This window comes from Cinclus cinclus, chromosome 3 (assembly GCF_963662255.1).
Source record: "Cinclus cinclus chromosome 3, bCinCin1.1, whole genome shotgun sequence".
In the NCBI taxonomy this organism is placed as follows: domain Eukaryota; kingdom Metazoa; phylum Chordata; class Aves; order Passeriformes; family Cinclidae; genus Cinclus; species Cinclus cinclus.
The window spans coordinates 77628084-77649121 of record NC_085048.1 but is presented as its reverse complement, the minus strand read 5'-3'; the positions used below and the strand labels follow the sequence as shown (position 1 = coordinate 77649121).

At 42.4% G+C, this 21038-nt stretch overlaps 1 protein-coding gene across 2 annotated transcripts in view; it reads left to right on the top strand.

Moving 5' to 3' along the window:
• The window catches only part of VIT (vitrin), a 41782-nt gene that overhangs the window by 7756 nt on the left and 12988 nt on the right, over positions 1-21038 (top strand). The window contains exons 4-12 of one of the 2 annotated variants that reach the window (XM_062489190.1): positions 687-843; positions 2715-2848; positions 7350-7427; positions 9994-10074; positions 11828-12028; positions 12552-12602; positions 17371-17409; positions 17511-17567; positions 18183-18245. In XM_062489190.1, the coding sequence (XP_062345174.1) occupies positions 687-843; positions 2715-2848; positions 7350-7427; positions 9994-10074; positions 11828-12028; positions 12552-12602; positions 17371-17409; positions 17511-17567; positions 18183-18245 (861 nt within the window). The remainder of the gene's footprint in view (positions 1-686; positions 844-2714; positions 2849-7349; positions 7428-9993; positions 10075-11827; positions 12029-12551; positions 12603-17370; positions 17410-17510; positions 17568-18182; positions 18246-21038) is intronic. The other variant, XM_062489189.1, reaches the window with a different exon arrangement.

The window sequence follows — 21038 nt, the reverse complement described above, 5'->3', positions numbered from 1 at the left end:
TCACAGAGAGAGACATAAGTGAAATGGACCAGCTGTAACACAAAGCATATGTAGCTGATTAGTGTTGAGGCAAGTGCTGCATCTCTGTGCACAAGGATATTTAACTTTCAGCTATCCTGCTGCAGGAACATTCTGTCCACAGATTATTTTGCTCATGTAGCTGGCAAACAAGCCTGCTGTGAGCTTGTAAATGCACACTTAAATCCCTTGCTCAAAGTAAATTGTACCCAACAAAAAGTTTTAAAAATTAAGGGCAAGATAATGGGCTGTGACTTCAGCCTGACATTATAGATGGCACAAGAGCTACATGAGCACAGCAGGAGGCTTGGGAAGCATCCCCATCCCCTCCTTCCCACGTGTTAACCACAGGCTGGATGACTACACTTCTTTCTCTCTCCAACAAAGTGTCAGAACAGATATTTCCTTCGGAGAAGCAAACACTGAAGGTCAGAAATACCCACAGGCTTCTTTATTCCATCCTTAGTTACTGCCACATCCCTCGGTATAGGGGTTATTATGTGTTATGTTGAAGATGCAGAAGACACAGATGTCTTGCATCCCAAAACCATTGGTATGAAGGCTTAGGTGGAGGGCATCCCTGTCACTCGGTTACTCACTGTCTCATGACAAGATCACTCAACCATGAAAGTATTCAATCTGACTTTATCAGGATTTTGCACTCACAGATGTACCCCAGATTGATTGTGATGTCAAGGCGGGGAAGATAATCAATCCAGAATTCATTGCAAAATGCCCTCCTGGATGTCAAGATGTAAAATACCGTGTTTATGGCACAGACATTTATGCTTCTTTTTCCAGTGTCTGCAATGCTGCAATTCACAGGTGAGTGATTTGAAATGACTGAGGCGCTCAGATAAAACATTTCAGTGCAGGGAGAATCTGACTTCTCAAATTCTTTATAGTTCCCACTTCCTTGTAGGTTTGATTGCAGGCTGCTGTAGAAAACCTGAGAGAAAGTCCACGTGTGATGGAATGGATCCACTCTTACAAAGTGCTGTCAATCCTGTATTCCTATAGAAAGTAGCTCTGTTTGAAGAAGTTTCTCAGCCTTTGGAGAAGTGTCTTGAGATTTCCAGATCTCTCATTCATGCATAAAAAATTACTATTGTACTATTATTATTCAAGTGGAAGATAGAGATGGAGCTGCTACTACTAATAAATCTTCAGAAAAAAATAGGCATATCACCAGTGATGAATACATATAACTCTCATGCTTCTGGGATTGGTTTGGTTCTCTGGGTTTGAATTTAACTGTCCTTGACATCAAAGACTGAGTAATGTGCTTTCCTGCCACATAAAAGGACGCTGCACAAAGAAATGAGTAACATAAATTTTGCAGCAAAAGTTTTTCAGAGTTTTATTAGCCATGTAAAAATGTGCATAAAATTCTAATGGAGAATTCTAACTGCACAATCAAAACACACTGCAGTTGGAGGTGGGATGCAGAGGCAGGATGTATCCAGCTAAAAAATGCAGCATGAAGTTAAAAAGCCTGATTGACAACTCGACTTAATTTGGAGTTATTTGAGCAACTGCTGTGCTTCCGGTTCCGTGAAATACCTGGGCTCTCGGATGAAGTGGGATAGTTCAGGCTTGGGGAGCTCTCCCCTTGGCCCTGCAGCACTCAGGCTGATGTGCCTGTGCGGGCACAGGGCTGCCACCTCCTGGCTGCAGCTCAGCCCTCGCTGGGGAGATGACGGCCAGGTAGGTGATGGCTTTCCAGAGGCAAATTCCTCCCCCAGACACCAGTGTGCAATGGAAATTGTCTCGGTATGCAGAATTAGTACCAAAGAGAAGTTCAAAAATACTGGTGGCAACTGCAGTCTCCCTGCAGCCTGTCTGGCTGTATTGTTACAGTGAGGATTTCAGTTTTTCTCATTTGCCAGCTGGTTTTGGCTTTGTTAGCTTACATGTTGCAGCTCCACAGAAAGTGAATTTCTTCTCCATACATTTATTTTAACAGCAGCTTCTCACAATTACCACAGCAAAATACACCCATGACATACTCTTCAACCCTGTTTGCTGCCCAGCATTTATTTTCCTGCCTGGTCATTACTGCCCAGCCCTACAATTCCCCTACAGCTGCAGTTGCTTCCCGTTTGACCTGCTATCCTAGTGATGCCAGAGCAGGCTGCATACACTCTAGGTTTTCTGTTTGTTTTGAGGTACATGTTACAGCATGTGTTAAGCATCATTGATGTGCACCACTCCTGGAGTCTGCCAGGTTTCCTACAGCTTCCAGCAATATTTTTATTCCAGGCTCCAGGCTGAGGTCAGAAACATGCTCGGGTTTTTGCAGAAAACTCAAAGAAAACACATTCAGTCACATGGTTGGCCTGAAAACTCCTCTGAGAACCTCTGCCTGTATCTTCAGCCATTCAATCAAGCTTGCAAGAATTTTAACGAAGGCAGTAGCTTTTTCTTGTGTGCAACTAGGTCAAGCTTAAACAGAGGACCAGTAGATCAGTGGGAAGAGCAAACAGATCCTGACAGCACTTTGCAACAAACTGCCCTTCTCTATGTGGAAGGAGCACAAATATTTCTTAGCAGCAGGCTTAGTAGTATTATCATAGCCCCACCACCAACCCTGCTTTAAAGGTAAAAGGAATCGCTTCATACCTCTTGCATTGTAGAACATCTTTGAAGGCTTTTGTGGAATTTCTACCTTCAGACACTATGTCTCCTCCTTGCAGTGGTATAATTGACAACACAGGTGGGAAGATTCTTGTCCAGAAAGTCGCCGGGCACTCTGGTTACCGCGGGAGCTTCTCCAATGGTGTCCGGTCGCTGTCACTGCCGCGCTGGAGGGAGTCCTTCCTTGTGTCAGGTACCATTCCGGGCTGGGGCACTCCCCACCACTGACTGCTGAGCAGCAATGGGTGCAGGGGCAAGCAGCCTCTTGTTTTACACACCTGCTTAATCACCACAGGCCCACCCCAGCTAGCTTTGGCAGGAACTTGGGCATTTGAGACACTGTTTGTTCTGGGTTCCCCATGCAAGGGGACACGCACCTGAGCCCACTGCAGTGGTGATGGCTGCTCTGGACTGAGCCTTGGAAGGCACCTTAACTCCCTCTATTGATCCATCAAATCTACTGCTCTCCACCCTGGTCAGCAGTGCTGCTGAGGGAGCTGGAAGGCCTTTTGGCTATTTGAAACATCCTCACCCTGTACCTGAACTTATATCTCCTGAAGTGACTTCAGACTTATGTCAAATCCCATGTAGCCCTACTGTGTGTATGTAAACCCTACATTAAGCAATTTGACTGGTGCATCCCAAGTATGTCAGGAACTCTCTCCACCTCTGTTAGTCAAATAGTTTTGATATCTGATCAGTGCAGGTAAATGAGTTTTAATTTAATGTCCATTATTTTCCCCTCCCCACAGTATATATAGGAACTCACTTGCATTTACCAATTCACAGACTTTAATTTTTTTTTTTCAAATTAGACCCCCTTTACACCAACTTCACATTATTTTAAACCTACTTGCACTCACTCTACCTGAGTAAAAGAGAATTTGCTTTACATTGCTTTATGTAAAAATTCTAAATCTAACTTCTTGATGCATTGGACAAATTCTTGCTGGTCTGCACTTTTGGAGGTTTAAGATAGGTACAACCAATTGTTGTTAGTTAATACAGTATTCCTGAAAAAAATCAACATCTCAAGCAACTGAACAGCTACTAAAAATAATATTTTAATATGAAAATCTGTAGACAGCAAAGGAGGTCTGAGAAACTGACCAAAACAAACTGTCATCTTAATTTTGCATTCATGTATTTGGATGCACTTTTTTACAGTAGTCTGCCATGAGTCTGCCATATTATGAGAAGGAGTTATTTTGAATGAGTAGGAATTTCCTGGAATAGCTGAATCGCTACTTGTACTTGTTGCAGTCTTTTTCTCCAACAAACAGCACATTGTAATTCTAGTAAATAAGTGGGAAACAGGATTTCTTTTTTTGAGCCTCAGCAGCTGCTCAGTTGTCATCCCATAAAACTCTAGAAATTTTTTATTTATGATAATAAGTCTTTATTCTTAATTAATGAGACACTTATAAAAGATGATACAAGAGAAAATTACAAGAGCATATCAAAGGAGATGATGAGAAACCTGGGTATGTGTAGGCATAATGAGATTTTTCCCCTGTGCACTTAATTCTATGCACATTGCGTGCTCTCACTCATGATAGTAGAACTCTTAATTTATAAATCAGCTCAAATGTAAATCTAACATATTATAAACATACATACCATGTTTTGTATATGAACAGGAAGAAAACTTTCACCATACCTACTGAAAATGTGAGAAATTTAGAATGTTAGAGAATTTTAGAATCCTAAAACCCAGGAAGGCTGTGCTACTCATCTCAGCAGCCTGAGGCTGAATGCATTCAGATCTCCTTCTCAGAAAGAAAGGAGCTGGGGATGTTTTTTATGATTATGAGTCATAAAAAGCCAGAGTTGCATAAAGCATTGCCCAATAAATATATAAAGTCACCTAAGGCATTAATTCCAGGACAGCTTTAGAGCTTTAGAACTGAGTCCCCTATTCTCCAGAAATTCTCTTTCATCAGACCAGACTATGTGCAACAACGTACCCTGGAAATGTGCCAACAGCTTATTCCTAGTTAGGATATTGTCACTGAGTTTGTGATGTTTAAACTGTGAATTAACATCCACACAAAAGAGCATAGAAGAGGAATCCTTGGGGGACCCAGGAAATAAGGGACAGTGGAGAAGGAGGTCTGTCCTCTTCTATTAAAGCAGCCAGCACACCAGGAGATATGCAAACGCCTTGGTATTCACTTTCAAGCACTGAAATGCCTTGACACTCCGTTGAATGACTCCATTCAGTTTAGTGGGAGATTTGCAGCTAGTGGGTTAAGAAAATAGTCCTGAACTTCTGGGTTTGCTAGTCACAAATAAGTGTGAGAGGGTGAGCAGCCACTGCACTATAGCAGCCACCAAGCCACAGCTTGTATTTCGATGGCCAAAGCTGATGTTTTCAGCCCACATGAAAACACATTTTTAAGTATGTCAAGCAAACTCCAACCTAGATGTAACTTTTTTCCAATAGTGTAAAAGACATATTACCATTGCCCCAGAGAGCAGGGCCACATTCAGGTCATGCCTCAGGCCTGCCTCTTGGTCACATATGGGATGAAAATTTCTGTTGATCAAAAATCCCAGAATCTAGCCTCCCTACCCTAGCTAGCATATTTTCACAGCAGCAGGCTTCAGGTTTACATTAGGTCAAAGTTTAGCACAGAAATATTCCAAATTGAGATAAGATTATCGTGCTATTGCTGCATCTGTGTATCAGCTGCTCATACTGACAACTCATTCTCTGTTGGGGATAAAGGAAAGCATTTAGAAATCAACTGTAGACCTGTAATTTTTCTGTCTTTCTACCAAATTAGCATATCTCCCTAGTCCTTCTTGGCTCCTGATCCCAGTTTTAGTTCAGGGGGAAATGGATGTGAAAACCTGCTGCCCTTCACTTAAACCAGCTTCTGTGAGAGAAGCCCAGAAGGGGAGAAAGAAGCTCTTTCCAGTTTGTGCACGCATGCTAACTTACCAGCTCTGGTCTTTGGTGGATTGGTGTTGACTTTAGTGGAGCTTTTCTCAGCTTAAATCACTGTAAATGAGAAATAGAATATCTTTTTACAGCATTACCTTGTTAGCAACTCCAACTGTTTTATCTATTGTTTTGTAATGACATCTGAAATTTCAGAGAGCAGCAAAACAAAGGAGATAGAGATATGAAAAGGGACAAAAGACAGGAACTCTCCAGCTCCATGGACATCCCTGCTCATTAGAGTTCCTCCAGCACGTACCTTTGTGTGCCATTGATGCCTTGGAGTGGCTACCTAGAACAGAGGCTAGACAGAGCTAAAAGAATAAAGTAGGTATTTCATAAAGGCCTCCAATAGATTGGACACCCTGGGCAATGCAAAAGCCTTGCAGAGGCTACACCCAAGAGAGACAACAGTCCCCAGTTTCTCAGACAGATATAAGTTTGGTCTATTTGCATATCAGGGGTTAACTGTACAATTATAGTTTCAGGTAATGAAGTCATATTCCCCTGGTTTGCTTCCCCCTCCAGTTCACTTTTGTTTATACTTTTCAGGGCCTGAGGCAGAGCATGTCCTCAGTTCTCAGGCCTGGAAGGATTGTTTTACCTGACAAAATAGTGAAGGGAGCTTACTAATACTCTATATGGAGCTCAGAGTTTCACACATTCAATACAGGATCTGAAAAATATAAAAGCTAAAAACTTAAGGCATTACCATTATGGGGGAAACAGCCCCCAGCTCCCAGGAGTGGCTCAGTATGTAGGAATTAATTCTGTTCATGCTGTTGGTCTCTGCATTAATCACCCGGGATGACAACTGACATGCTTGCAGTGCCATATGTACCTCCTTAAAGAATCCTCCAAGGGAAGAGAGATCATCATGACTCAGGTTTTGCAGGAAGTGGTCAGGTGGTCTCACCAGAGGTGGTCCAGATACGTGACACAGCACAGCATCTCGTAGAGACAGTCACCAGGGTCTGGAAGACCCATATCCACCAACTCCTAGAGGCCAAAGCAGTCTTCCCTGCTGGGCTTTTCTGCAACACTGTTCATTCAGTGTTGTATGTGAATATAAAAACTGTCCCAAGAGATGGAATTACATGGCCACACGTACCAACAGAGATAGCTGCTCTGGCACTAAAAAGATTTGTGGTTTAAAGCTTAACAGGGAAACATACCTCATTGTTTCAAGACAGGACTCTCATTTTAGATCTAAATATAGGTACCATATGTTCCCACACACAAGCACAGCCTTCTCTCACTGTTATTACTGCAAAAGACTGTTGCCAGAAATGGCATCTTGCTGAAGTGAGGTCAGAGAAGAATGCTGTGTGTGTGATGAAATGAATCCCACATCAAACATGCTTTCCAAGTCAACTGCATAGTCAGGCATTGGAGAAGGCTGCCTAGGGAAGCTGTGGGTTTAATTAAAAGTTGTGCAGATGTCCTTCAGGAATGGTCCCCTTGTGCTTAATATCATCTGAGAGCAAAAGAGTGAACTGACCTTTGCAAATCCTCCCCTGTACTGTGTTTTCATGCTTTCTAACTCATTTTTTATGATGCTGGATTTAGAGACCAATATTTTTAGTGGTATGGTTTTGAGATTCTGCTGTCAGATGAAAGAAATCTTAATGAAAATGAGTTGGGCAGTAAAAAAAGGGATCTGATTCTGAATGCCTATGTTAGATGAGAAATTTATCATGAAAACTTAGGATATTTTGTGATGTTTTCTAATATATATTTTTTGTAGAGGGCAAGCCAAGAAAAGGTGTGACGTATCCATCAACCCTTGAATATTCTTCTTCAAAAAGTACAGCTGTTAAATCAGGCAAGTATTTGTGACTGATCTTCCCTTACATCTATTCACAACTATCTGCCATAGCTTCACAGTTGTATAATGCAAAGTCATAACTATTCAGAGGCAGAAGTTCATGCATCCATTAATACATTATCCAAATCACTCATGGTATTTTTTTTATCTTAAGTATATGGAAATCATCTCAGACAATTTCTATTTTTTGGTCATACCACGTTTCACAGACTTCCGTTTCCAAATAACTTCTTGCTTGCTTTAGATCTGTAACCGAATATGATATTGTGCTGGTTTTATGCAAGCACTTCAAGTTATACTTGTTGGCTTTCTCCTAATGTTACTCATGTTATCTCTTGGGATAGTCAGTGCTGAGAGTATAATATTAAATAGTAATATAATACAAATGACAGAGATGGCAATGCACAGCAGCTTAAATAAGAATGCTACAATAAAGCACTACTCTGTATAATCATTTTAGTCAGCATCCTACTCCGTAAGACTCAACTCAGTTTAAATAATTTAGTTGTTTGAAGAGGTCTTTGATCAAGTTTCACACTGGTGAGTAGCTGACATTCAAGTGTGCATGGATTACTTCTGTCACTGAAATGACTTTAGGTTTTGCTCCCTGTTACAGCTGTGTAAATTTCAAACTCTTCCTTGGGGATGCAAGCAAAAAAGAAAGTGAATGTCTCATACTACAGTGCACTTCCCTTACACAGTCCTTTTGCTGATTGCTGAGCCTGAGCCTTCCTGAGCATATCCACTGTGAGCTGTGGTAAAAGGAAATGTGTAGTATCTTCTCCATGAACTCAAATGCCTGGCATTGGGTGCATTCATCCAAGATCACAGAGAGGTTACTTGGAGACCTACTCTTCTCCTGCACATTATCATTTAGTCCTTGGAAGAAAAGTACAGAGCTCTTTTCTCACAGAATCACAATGGTTAGAAAAGGTCATCAAGTACAACTCAGCACTGCCAAGTCCATCATAACCATGTCCTTAAGTGCCACATCTACACGTCTTTCAAATATCTCCAGGGATGGTGACTCCATCACTTCCCTGGACGTCCCGCTCCAATGCTTGACAACACTTTCCTTGAAGAAATTCTTTCTAATATCCAGTCCAAACCTCCCTTGGAGCAACCTGAGGCCATTTCCTCTTGACTGATCCCCACCTCACTACAACCTCCTTTCAGGTACTTGTAAAGAGTCATTAAGTCCCCTATGAGCCTTGGGGGTTTTTTTCCCAGGCTAGAACAACTCAGTTCCCTCAGCTGCTCCTCCTAAGGCTTGTGCTCCTGCCTTTTCACTGGCTTCATTGACCTTCATCTTTTCACTTGAACATAAGCAAATTAAATCTCAAAGCTGTAGTTGTTCAGACCAAATATGCATCGCTCAATTCCATGCCTTTAATTTGCAATATCTTCGCATTTACAAACAAATAGGTAGAGAAATGTACATTTCTTGACCACATATGCAGAAATTACTTGACCCAAATATTATGCACTGATAGAAGGGAGGGCAATACCTTAGGAATCTTGACTTTTTCTGAAAAATGTTTGTTAAATCACAGCTCGTCATTCCCAAGTGTAGCCATACTTGAAATATCAGCCCAAATGCTTCACAGCAGATCAGACACGATCACAATCAGGACTGAGCTCAGCAGGCTATAAGCAATGGTGTCTTCCACCAGTGCCAAAAGCCACATAATACAAGAATCAGTGTAGAAATGGGGAGCATCATCAGTCAGGGTTCTGTCACACAAACAAAATACCAGGAACTTGTTCCTGCAGCAAACCAAAGACACAAGTCTTCACTTTTTTCTTGAATCAAATAATGTGTATGAAAATGTCAGGATCCTAACAACAAAGACAGTGCATTCATGCAGAGAAAGCCCAGGATTATCAGAGGAGCAAGCAACTATTGCATCAAACCCAATGTCACTGCCTGATTTTGCCCAGCCTTGTCCCACAGGTAGCAAAGAGATCCAATGGTCACAACCTATCTTCCTCAAGTCCTACTTGAGGGCTTCCCTATCAGCCTTCCTTAGATCTGCCACCTCAACTCAGCCATCTCAGCTGTTTTCTGTTAGAAACAGCTTATCCCTAAGATAAAAATCTCTGTAATAGGCAGCCAGGGCCATCTTGTGAAAGAGAATTTCCTACTGACTTTCTAATATTTAAAAAAAGCTACTTTTTTCTTCTAATTTTAGAGACCACACCGTTCACTTTGATACTTAAATCCATTATCTGGAGGAGGCAAGAGCAGACCTTTGAGTATTACACTCACTGCTGTCAGATTAACAAAAAATCCTGCTTCATACCTGATCAGCTGTCTGAGATGCAATTTTAATCTTCATCCCAGAGATGCCAAAGATTCATTGTGCCTGACATTTTTTTTGAATGGTCCTGGTGGTTAGAGGACTTCTCAAATGCTGAGCACAGCAAGAAAAGCCTTCCCAAAATAGTTAATTTTCACAGCTGCTCAAAACTATTACAAGATGTTTGGAAAAAGAGTACAAAATTTTAGGAAAACATTAACACTGCAGTAAATTCTTTTCTAATGCACTGAATTTTGCTTCAGAGCCTAAAAAACCAGAGCAAGACCTAAAAGGTACGAAGAGTGCAGACACAGCTTACACATCAGAAAAAGCATCAGACCAAGGTAAGGGATGGGGATCTTGGTGCTTTTTACAGTATCCAACCCACCTAGTCTGTCTGCAGGTGCTTACAGGAAGCATTTTGACACTGATTACACAGAGAGCTTTACCTCCCCCATCCAACCTCCTCTCCATAGCCCTTTCCCACCAAACCAAATTACGCTGGTGCTTGAAGGACTTCTGCTAATTCAGAGAAGAGGGCACCCGCAGAGTTTAATTTCTTTGTGACATTTCTTCAGACTTTGTGAACTTGAAAATCTTGCGTTATGGTTCGTGGCAATCTCCTATGCAGGGCACATGCCCTGCAAATCCTTTGAAGATACTGTGAAAGAGATGGGTAGCCTGCCACAGGAGCACTGGGAACAGCTACCCCTCGAGAGCCTTCCTCTTGTGTTAAAGGATTCACAAGAAACCCAGCCAACATGCACCAAGGCAACAGCTTTTCTCTGCTCTTACTATGCTGCTTTCTCAGGTTTTCTGCTAATACTGTTAGCTTCCAGCTTCCTTGCTCCTCACAGACTGGGGTATAAAGCTGGCCAGTGTGCCTGTTCCCTCCTTCAGTAGCACAGGGGAAGACTCACTGTGCCCTCTGTTTTCTTTCTTTTAGCGCAGTTTCATGGAGCAGCACAGTGTTCAGCCCAAAAAGAGCCATTCATGCTGATTTTTTCAGCTGAGTTGTTTTGTTTTTCTTCTGAGCCCTCTTTCAGCATTATTCCATTAAAACTGTCTGAGATCTGAGTTTTTCACAGCCTAGCATTAGGTGATAATTAATCCACCAGACAGTTTCCCAACGATGCCTTCCAAAAGGAGAACATCCAGAAATAGCAATAAAATACAAGCTTGTGTTGTGCAGCAGGGAGTAGAGTGTGCACCATTCCCTTTCAATGTAGACAGTGTGTCAGTGTCAGGCCATCCCCAGGGCTATCGGCAGGGAGGAAAGGAACAAGACCAAGGTTAACATGGAATATATTTTAGGGCAGTTTTTTTGTGGCTAGATGGAAAAGATAACAGTGAAGAACATTTTTGGAAAAAGTTACTTGGAAGAACCTGAGCATGTTGACGATTTTTAAAAGGATATTTAGGATGTATATTTTGCAACTAGAATTGTCACTGTTCTCACAACAGATGACACATTTTAAAAGTAGTAGCAACTGTGAGATGAGTCAAACTTAGATGAGATTGGCACCTTCCAGGTGGTGCTCTCCCCCACTACCCTCAGCCAAAGCCCCAGCGCTCCCTGCTCTGGCTCTGACCAACTCCCCCAAATCATCCTTATCTGAAAGTTGCCTTTCTGTCAAAAACATTTCAGTGCTGCAATTTTTTTCTGTTTTATGACTCAGATTGGCCATCTTTACTACCAGATGGCAGCTGATTTCCCTTTATATGGACCCTCTAAGTGCTGAATTACACTGAAAAAAGATAATGCCAAAACAGAATCTGCAACTGGCTGGTCGAAACATTTCAAAGGTCTGAGACATCTGTCAGTTTGATAAGTGTTCCTGGCCAAAGCAGGAAAGTGTAGGGGGAACATTAATGCTGCAAGAGGCTGTTGTCAGAACCCTGTGAGAGCAGAGCATCACTCAGGCACCTGCACTACACATCCACAATGAAGGCACTAATGACTCCACATCTGAGGATGCTTGTAGGCATCCTGAAGAGAATGCCAGTTTCTGGGTTGCCTTAAATGTTGAATGCTGCTGCTGATGCTTCCATACATGCCACACACCCAGCCACAGTGACATGTCAATATTCCTACAGGGGACACAGTCCACAAAGAGTATCAGACAACTCCAGCGCCAACCCCGACCATGCAAATGGCCACCACAACCCCCACACCGACGACCACGACGACAGATCCTTCCACCACAGTGCCACAGCCAACCACAACACCTGCAGCAACCAGAACCACAGCAGCTCCAGCCAAGGCTAGACCTGGACTGCACAGGGTCAGAGATATGGGTCAGTAGCATGGATGTTTGCATTGCTTTCCTCCGGACTGACAGCTTTCCTAAAATATAAGGAACAAGATATGCAGCTGGATATACCATGATTTAGAGAATCATGAGTTCAGTAATTCAGTGTAGAAATTGTGTGGAAAATGGTAGAAATAGGGGTGGAAAAAAATATGTAAATCCAGCAGACCGATTCATGTGAGAATAAGCTCTCCATCCCTAAATGCTGTGATGATCTTCAGGCATAGAAGTCAATAAATAGTTCTTTGATTCTCAAGCCTAGACTGAGAGTTCAACAGATAGGTGAATACTCATTCTAGAATTAATTTTGTGATAACTTTCAATAGATTAAAATTCTAATATATTTTTTGTAACAGATTTTGAATTTTAAAGATTAAAACATTGTGAAGGAATTCTCATCCTTTTTTGCACACCTGATTTTCCTCAATTTTTCCTTCTTCATTTATTATTATTCACTAGCATTGTGGGGTTTTGCTTCAATAGCTGAAAATTAAATCTCTCATTTTTAGGTTCTAGCAGTGTTCACCCAGCGTATGCATCTGTGGTAGCTGCAGCAGCAAGTAAGTATGGTGAAGAAAGTATGCCACAAGACATGCAGCACAGTGTATTTTAGGGCAGCAATGATTCAATAACCTTTCAGGCCTCAGCAAATCAATAACTGAATCCAAGTCTGGATTTGAACTGAAAAACAGACTCTTGGCCTGAATGTCAAAGGTGCTGGTGACCCATAGTCCTGAGGAAGCCTTTCTAGCAAGTACCTGCCCATTTCAGCTGTGACAAAAGCTGGGTTTTGCAGAACTTGAGACAAATATTTTGCTGTTTGAATCATGTTTTCCCATTACATCCTTCTGTGCTACTCTTACAAAGGGAGACTTGATTTAGTTGTAAAATACACGATGCAGGGGGCAGCACAGCCATCTAAGCTTAGGGCTGAAAGATCTGAGATGCTGACATAAATTAAAGCACTCTTCTCTCAAAAACCTCAGGCTGTGGTTCTGAGCCTGGCATACATGCGATGTTATTCCTGGCTTGCCACTTGTTATTGACAGCAGACTGGTGGCTGCTCAGAGCTCTGCATCGCGGTCCAGGAGCATGCTCCCAGTCCAGCCCACAGCCTGCAATGCAAGCATATAGAGGTGTTTTTCCACACACTGTGCAATTGCTCAGCTGTGCAGTCAAGAAAAGGAGAATATTTTCAACTGTTTGAAAGGTTCTGAGCATGGGGATATGATTGCTTTTGAGTGGAAAGGGAGCTGGGCTATCATCAGCTTTCATGCTCCATAGCTATTTCTGAGTGCTTTCAACCCAGCTTTCTTTTCACATACATTACTGCAGTCATCCCCACTGCCAAGTAATTCACAGCCAAGAACATGGCAGGGCAAGTATCTTTTGGGTAATTCAGGTCTTGAAGAGAAGCATACTTAAGTAAAATTCAGTTGTGAGTGTAGAATAATGGCAGGGCTGGAGGGATTAATCTCACCAAGTCAAACGGGCAGGTAGGTATGTGCATGGCAGGATTTACAGAAGTGACCACACAATTCAAAGGGGCTTAAATTTTGTGGAAATCTGCATCATTCAGTACCTAATGTGCCTGTTAACTTGGTTCTGCTTGTTGCTTTCTTTTCTGTTTCCTATTGCCACAGGCTGAGCACAGACTAGGAGGCCTTTGCTGTCTTTACTAGCAATTAGGAATCCCTGTTTGAGGTTCCCCAGTCAGAAAGAGATGCATGTTGAGAGTAAAGTTTTTGCAACACTGAAATCAGTGGGAAGGTTGTATTTGTCTTTAACAAGACAAGTAATTTAGTAAAAAATTGAAAACAAATCCCAAACATATCAAAACAAAAAACAACCAAGAATCCCAAAACAAAAACTTCTCATGTTTTCCAATGCTTTTGGTGGTCACTTAATTGTAATTTGGATCCATCTTTCTTCATGATTTTCTTTACTGAAGTTCTAAGCATAAATTAATTCCCAAAATATTAAAGTGATCAGAGCTAAGAACAGGTTATTGTGAGCTGGAGTGGTAGAGACCCACTTCTGATTTCACAGACTTAATTTCTAGGATTTTGTCCAGCATGTCAGTGCCTGATATCTGGCTTCCTGAGTTCTCCTGAACCTATCTTGATTCTGAAAGAGAAAAGCTGGAAAAAAATTTTAAAAAATACAGAAATAACAAATACAGTTTTGATGTTATGACCGTACATAAAGCAGTTTATCAGTTTCTCTGTCTGGGGAGCCTTTAGGACCCACTGCTATTATTCAGGCCAGAGTTTCTGGTTGTTAACAAGAGTTCTGTTCTGCTCTGTTCTGTTCTGGTCATAACCAGAGTTTGGCCTGATTGAACAGAATCAAATGTTCTCCTGTCCGTCCTGGCTCACAGAGACTCACAAATCTACCTCTCACTGTGCACTGGTCATTTGCCTACAAAAGACACCTCAAAAGTAAATAGCTGTGAAACAGAGCACAGTCAGAATGAACACACCATTTCCATTTCCAGCCACTGGTACTGGCAGTAGTTCACAGGAGCAAAAGAAAAGCAGGACTTGCAGATTAGAGCATGAGAGCAGGGGCAAAACTGCTGCCCTAGTTCTTGCTGTTCTTTCCCCTTTATATTCTGGTTGTCAAAGACAGAGTAACACAAAAAATAATGGAGACTCTGCTCCATTGCCAGACCCCTCCTTCAAAGACTTGATGTGCTAAAACTGCTAAATGAAAAAATACTAATATGACTAGTGTGTGACATGTGACAGCTGGTTCCTGCCTGCCCTCCCAGGGCTTCTGCCTCTGTCCAACAGCAGTTAACCCAGCACACTCCCAAGGGATACAAGCTCACTTGTTCTCTCCCATCCCAGTTCTTCAAGCAAACTTTTTTGCACAGCAGCTTGGACCCTTGGACTGGGACTAAATCCAGTGCTTCTGTGAAGACTGCAATCATAAATCATGTCATGATCCTTGGTGCCACATTGAAGCACTGAGCTGACAACCAAGCATCAGGCAGTGATTGCCTGGGTATCCTCAGGTGAGGTGCTTTACTGCCCTCTGTGCCCAGATGAGTTCAGTGGTTGCATCTATTTTCAGACAGGGACTCTAATCTGGGCACTGCTTACCATGGTACACTACACAGATTTCATCCCCAGCTGTGACTTAATAGGGTGGGAAACAGAAAAGTATTGAAAGGATATGAGCCTGTGTAAATTTTAGAGAGGGCATTGAAAGCTCTTCTCCAGCAGGAAGACAAGTAGGGTTCATGCCTTCAGGAAGCACTGGACAAACATTCCATCCTGGCACCAAGGAGAACAGCTGGTGTTTATTTTTGGATGCTGCCCTTCTCCCCAAGTTATCCCTGACTACTTAAGGCCATCAAGGGTGCCAACCAAGTTGCAGATGGCCAGACATGTTTTGTGCAGAGAGTAGCTGCTCTTCTTCTCAAGTCAGTTCGTTTTTTTTTTAACAAGATTCACTTTAAACTGCATGTAAACTGCTGTTCCCATCATTTCCTGCCTCCATGCCTCCCTGCTCACCACAGAACTTGCTTCCAACCAAGGTTTCTCTGCTCCACTACTTTGATTCTTGACCCAGTTCTTGGAATTTGTTCAGTGACTGTCCATCCCCATACAGACTTCTCATAGTCCTGGCTCAGCCTCCAGCTTGCAGAGAGCTCTGTTCTTACGAACACATATTCCCATGCCACAGCCTCACTGGCATCTCAGATTTGAAGCAAGAACAAGCCTTGCAACCTGGAAGTGCAATTCCAACTTTTCCTTCTCTACCACTATCATGTTTTCCCCAGCCAACTAAAGCCTGTCAGAAAGCAGCTTACTGCAGGGATGGGGGTAATGTGCCTTTGGGAGGTACAGCAAGAGGCACCAGCCCCACAGCCCAGCACAGTCAAAAGGTGCATAGAGAGAAACACACATTGCTAACATTAAATTAAAATTTAAAAGTGGCATGAAATACTTGGATACTGAGGTAATATCTCTTTTACCCTCTTTTACTCTGTTTCCACTGACCCTGTAAAGAGTGTTAGATACACACTGGGGCTCAGTCATGGCAAACATGAAACAAGGGCAGCTCTGAGACTCAGATAAGTTTCTACCACCACTTTGGCACATACACATCTCCTGCACGTAAAGCCTGCCCTGCACAACCCCATACAACACTGACTGCTGTACACACATATTTTTCCCTCCAAAATCTGAATACTCAGCTTGGTATAGCTGTGGTCCATCTGGAGCCTTACAAGCTTAGATTTTAAAAGCCTCACCAGTTTTGGCAGATGAGCCCATTACTTCCATAAACAGGATCTCCTTGGCATCTGGAGTTTACAGGGTCTCTCAGGACAGCTCCTAGAAATCCCATCAAAGACCTTCTAGTGGCCTGGAAGGTTCAGGTTTGGGTCAAACACAAGCTACTTACTGTCACCTAATTTTGCAATGTCAAGTTCCCAAGGAGCAACAATTCCTGTTTTCTGAGACAGCCATTCAAAATGGTCTCATTGATGACATCTTATTGATAAATTAACCTCTTGCACCCTTGTCCAGTCTTCATAGAGTCAGCTAGAACATTCCCACTGATTTCACCAGGCTTTCAAATTAATCTCTCCAGGAAAACTAATGAATGAAGGCTTGTTAAAGGAGAAGTTTGTTAATAGGCTTTTTAAGAATAATTAATGAAATTAAAGGCATGAATAAAGACATGGTTTTCATCTGCAAATGCTTTGAGCTTTCAGTATTTTTGAACAATGGGAATTTAATAACCCGATCACCTTTAAAAAAGCCTTTTGTATAGAAGACATGTAAGACACAGGAATTCTCCCACATTGTTTTTCCACAGTCTCGTTACTTACAGTCTACCTGCTTGCTCATATCCACTTAATTTCTGCAGAAATGGTAGTATCTGGTCTGGGGGGGATCATTTGGGGTTGAGGTTAAAACCTTCCTCACACAACCAGGACAATTGGATGCTACTGAAATAAACACAGAGCACCAGTGTGAGTGAGAGAAAGAAAATTACAGATGAGACCAAACCACAGAAGTAACTGCAGATATTTTAAATGCAGACAAGAGACCTTTGCAAGTAATATCCATAACTGAAGGGAACGTTAACAAGGCTAATCTGTATGAGAGACAGAGCAAGACAATCCTTTTTAAACAGGCTCAAAATATCTAGCTAACATCTAAGAAAGTCTGTTAATGACAACTGTATATATGAACCATTAACTCTGACAGCTGTAAAGTGAAATTCAATGAAAAAGCTAGGTGGGAGTAGTACTGAACCAAACATGGTTCAATTAAAAAAAATCACTTTTCCACTTTGATGTCTACTCAGGACAGGTTCAGGCCGCACAAGGAAGAGGACAGAATACAGGTATGTTTTAATTTAACAACAACCACTAGATTTTTACTGCTCAAATACTAGAAAATCTTGTGTTTAAGTTCCATGTGCTAATCAATATAATATTTTCAAAGCATTCAGGGGCATTTCCACCTCTGCAAGTAACAGGAATATTTTACAACACAATACAGGTAAAGGCATTGCACTCCTCCTCTATTTCCACCCCGCAGATATTTTTACCACTTACATCTACTAAGTCATGCAGTAGCACACTGTTTTTCCCTCCTAACCAAGTTCATAGCAGGATGCAGTGAGAGAAGATATCACAGTGGTTATTGTGTGACAATAATGTAACTTCTAAGGAAAAAAAGTAAAGAAGATTGATGAAACTTGGAATTGTTCTTAAAACAGTAGTCTAAAATAATTTATAGAGATCTATTATAACACTTGCTGTTGCAAAATGTGAGGTGAGCACTGTGTCTGTGTAAGTTTGCAGGACTCAGGACTGACCCAGTTCACAGGCCCTGAGCATGGTCAGCATCCCAGGACTCACTGCCAGTTGTTCCAGCAGACCAGCTAACAGCAGCACTGTGCAGCACCCACTAACATTTAAACTCTTTTGCTAGCCTCCTTCTGGCCTTTTTTTTTTTTTTTTAATTAATTCATAGCTTCCATCTTCCTTTTCTTTGTGGTTTGAAAACGTGCAGAAAGACAATTTGGGGCCACTGGATCCCTTGGGTTGATGGTTCTCTCTCCTTGCTCACTGGCCCCTATTTAACCTCTTGCCTCTTTGTCTGATCATGCAGGTGCTCAGCGCCAAGAGCCTGTTGCCACCTTCCAGAGGGCTGCCAGCTCTCCAGTCCACCTGGGTGAGCAAGACTGCTAGCAGCAGGTTTTCCACTCTCTTTAACAGTTTTAGAAACCACAAATTAGCCCAGTGTGTAGTGCACATTGTTTTCCTGCATCCTGGAGGAGGACCAGGGCAAGGCTCGTGCACTGAATGCCAACTAGCAGGTTCCTGAAAGGGAAAGGCAAAGGAAAGCTCGGTCACTGGTGACTTGTTTTTTCAGGCCATGGGAATCAACATCTACAAAGTGTTTTCAAATGTTCTTATTTGTTAGTCAAAAGAAGAAACAAACAACCAGAAACCTCTAGGCTGACAGTGAAAGTAGAGGTTGCTTTTAATACTGAGGGTAGAAACACCACTTGTGCTGTTCTCTCTTCCTGGAAGTGCAACTGACCCTTCCCCAGCAAGCAGCCCAGTCAGCAAGCATTTTACAAGGTCTACAACCTCATCCCAGGAGCTCCAGAGCTCTCAGCACACATACCAAGCACTCCCTCTCCCATGATGGACAGCAGAGTTTCTCAGAGACACATTTTGTCTGGGAGCTCAGGGTGAGATGCAGGGTGGGAGCCAGCTTGCAGCAAGGGCCACAAAACTCCAACAAGAGCAGCAGAGCAGGTGCCATGGTGGTTCCCAGGATGACCCGACAGCCCAGGCTGCCAGGCAAGTCCCCAGCAATGAGACAGGTCTGACCAGCTGGGGCAGGGCACCAGGTAAGAAAGGCAAACTCTAGGGTAAGATAGCAAAGCACAAGCCAAGGCACAGGTACAAGCGGCAAAGGCGAGGGTGTGCACTTCTGTGCTGTCCCATGGATGCTTCCCACAGCCCTTTCTCACACACAGCCCCTGGCCAAGGCAAGTGCTGTCCTGTACTAGTGCTGACCTCTGGCATGGACAGCCAAACCCTCTGGGGAGGGAGAGACTCCAGCAGATGAAGGTGTCCCTGGGCCCTGAGGGCTTTGGTGAGAATTGGGAATCACAGGAGGAGTGCTGCGGCAGGGAAGAGCCCAGCGGTCGTTCACTATGAGGTTAGAGGATGTTATTATGCAGGATATGTTATTATCTTTCCAGATAATTCCAGCCAAGTAATCTCACCCAGCAATCTCCTGATCAAAATGACAATTTGTAGTTGACCTAGTTGCAGCATATTTAAAATGTATTTGTCCTAAGATGTGCTCCATTCCCTCACTTTTCTACTCCTCATTTCAATCTCCTTCTCTTTCTTCCGTTTTCCATCTGTATTTGTCTTTCTCATACCTTTTTGGCCATACCACAGGATGTGGTGGCTAATTCTCAGGCAAGGCAAATACAGAAAAACAGGAGAATACTGCTGAGTCTTATTTAAATCAGTCATTGTTTGACCTCACCTAATTGCTGAAGGCACCTTAATGTCACCCTAAAGTTACAAAGCACAGATTTCCCATCATAAATTATTCTGTTTTCTTCATCACAGAACAAGGAGGAAAAGAAATACAAACAAATAGTTGCTGCATTCTCAGTATGCCCTGACCCTTCCTTCAGTCCAGAATGTGGCCCACTAAGATGTGTTGCTTTCAAGCAGCAAATTTTTCTAACAATCAAAGGAAAGTTCCTGAACAAAGTTGCTGTCTTGGAAAGGCAGCTTGTTCTTCTTGATCCCACCAAGTGTGTGCAAGCAGCAGCAGCAGCAGTCAGTTCTGAGGGTTTGGCTGTCATGTCGAGGAACTTCCTCCCATCAGCTCAGGTTACCAAAAAGGTGTGGTAGGAAAAATGCCTTCCCCAACACACCAGTTACTTGTGAAATGCACACTAATTCTCTTGAAATCCCATACTTACTTAGTCTTGAGTTTTCAAGAATGTTTTCCAAGGCAATTGTACTGAAGAGTTTTGGTAGTGGTCTTTCTCTTTTATAAAGAGACCGGACTTGGATTATTTTAAAAATCAACCTTTTTTTTTTAATGGGCATCTTCAAGTGAGGGGGAAAAAAAGCCCTAGTTATAAAAATTGTCATTTCACTTTCAGATATGCATTTCATGGACACCTTTCTTCATTCAGTGTCTGAGACAATATGCAAGAAATAGAGCTTTTGCCTGGATAAACAGGTCACTCAAAAAGCTGTATATTTTGCATATTTGCAGCCAGCTACTCCAAATTCTAGGTACTAATCTTGCGTTCTTGGTACTTATCTTCTTCATTAGGATAGTAAACTGCCACAGAAAGTTCTAAATGGGTGAACTGAGAAGACTGGTTGAAGAAGAAATAGATACCTCCTACCTATAGGGATTTGGACAGACTAGAGCACCTGTGGATATCTGAGCTAAAGTTGTTAATTGTTAATCTAGAAAAACCTCAGCATTGCTCCTACTGATAAAAACCAGTCTTTTTCAGCATCTGCCTGTCTTTTGCAAACAGTCAGAGATGTTAAAGGAGCCTGGTTTCTGAGGATGTTCCCTGACAATGGGGTGGCAGCAGAAACAAACCTGTGACATGTGACATGGGCACATTCCATTGCTCTGATCCTTCACCCCACATCACTACATATGAAGATGAGAAAAGAGGGCAAATCTTTAGGCAGCTCCTCAGCTGGTTCCACGTGCCATACAGCTCCTACTGCTTTAAACAGGTTTGCCACTGCAACTCACAGAGCGGCATATTTGTACAGAAGATTTGAGAAGTGAAGGGTCTTCTTCATAATTTGCTCTTTATCTGTTTTTTTCTTTTCAGCTGGCCAGGATGAATATCAGCTTCATATGAATCTTTCTTTTTCACAGTCACTGGGAGGAGGAAGCACACCTTTGGAGATTATCTACTCACAACCTGGTTTCACTAAAACTTGTTCT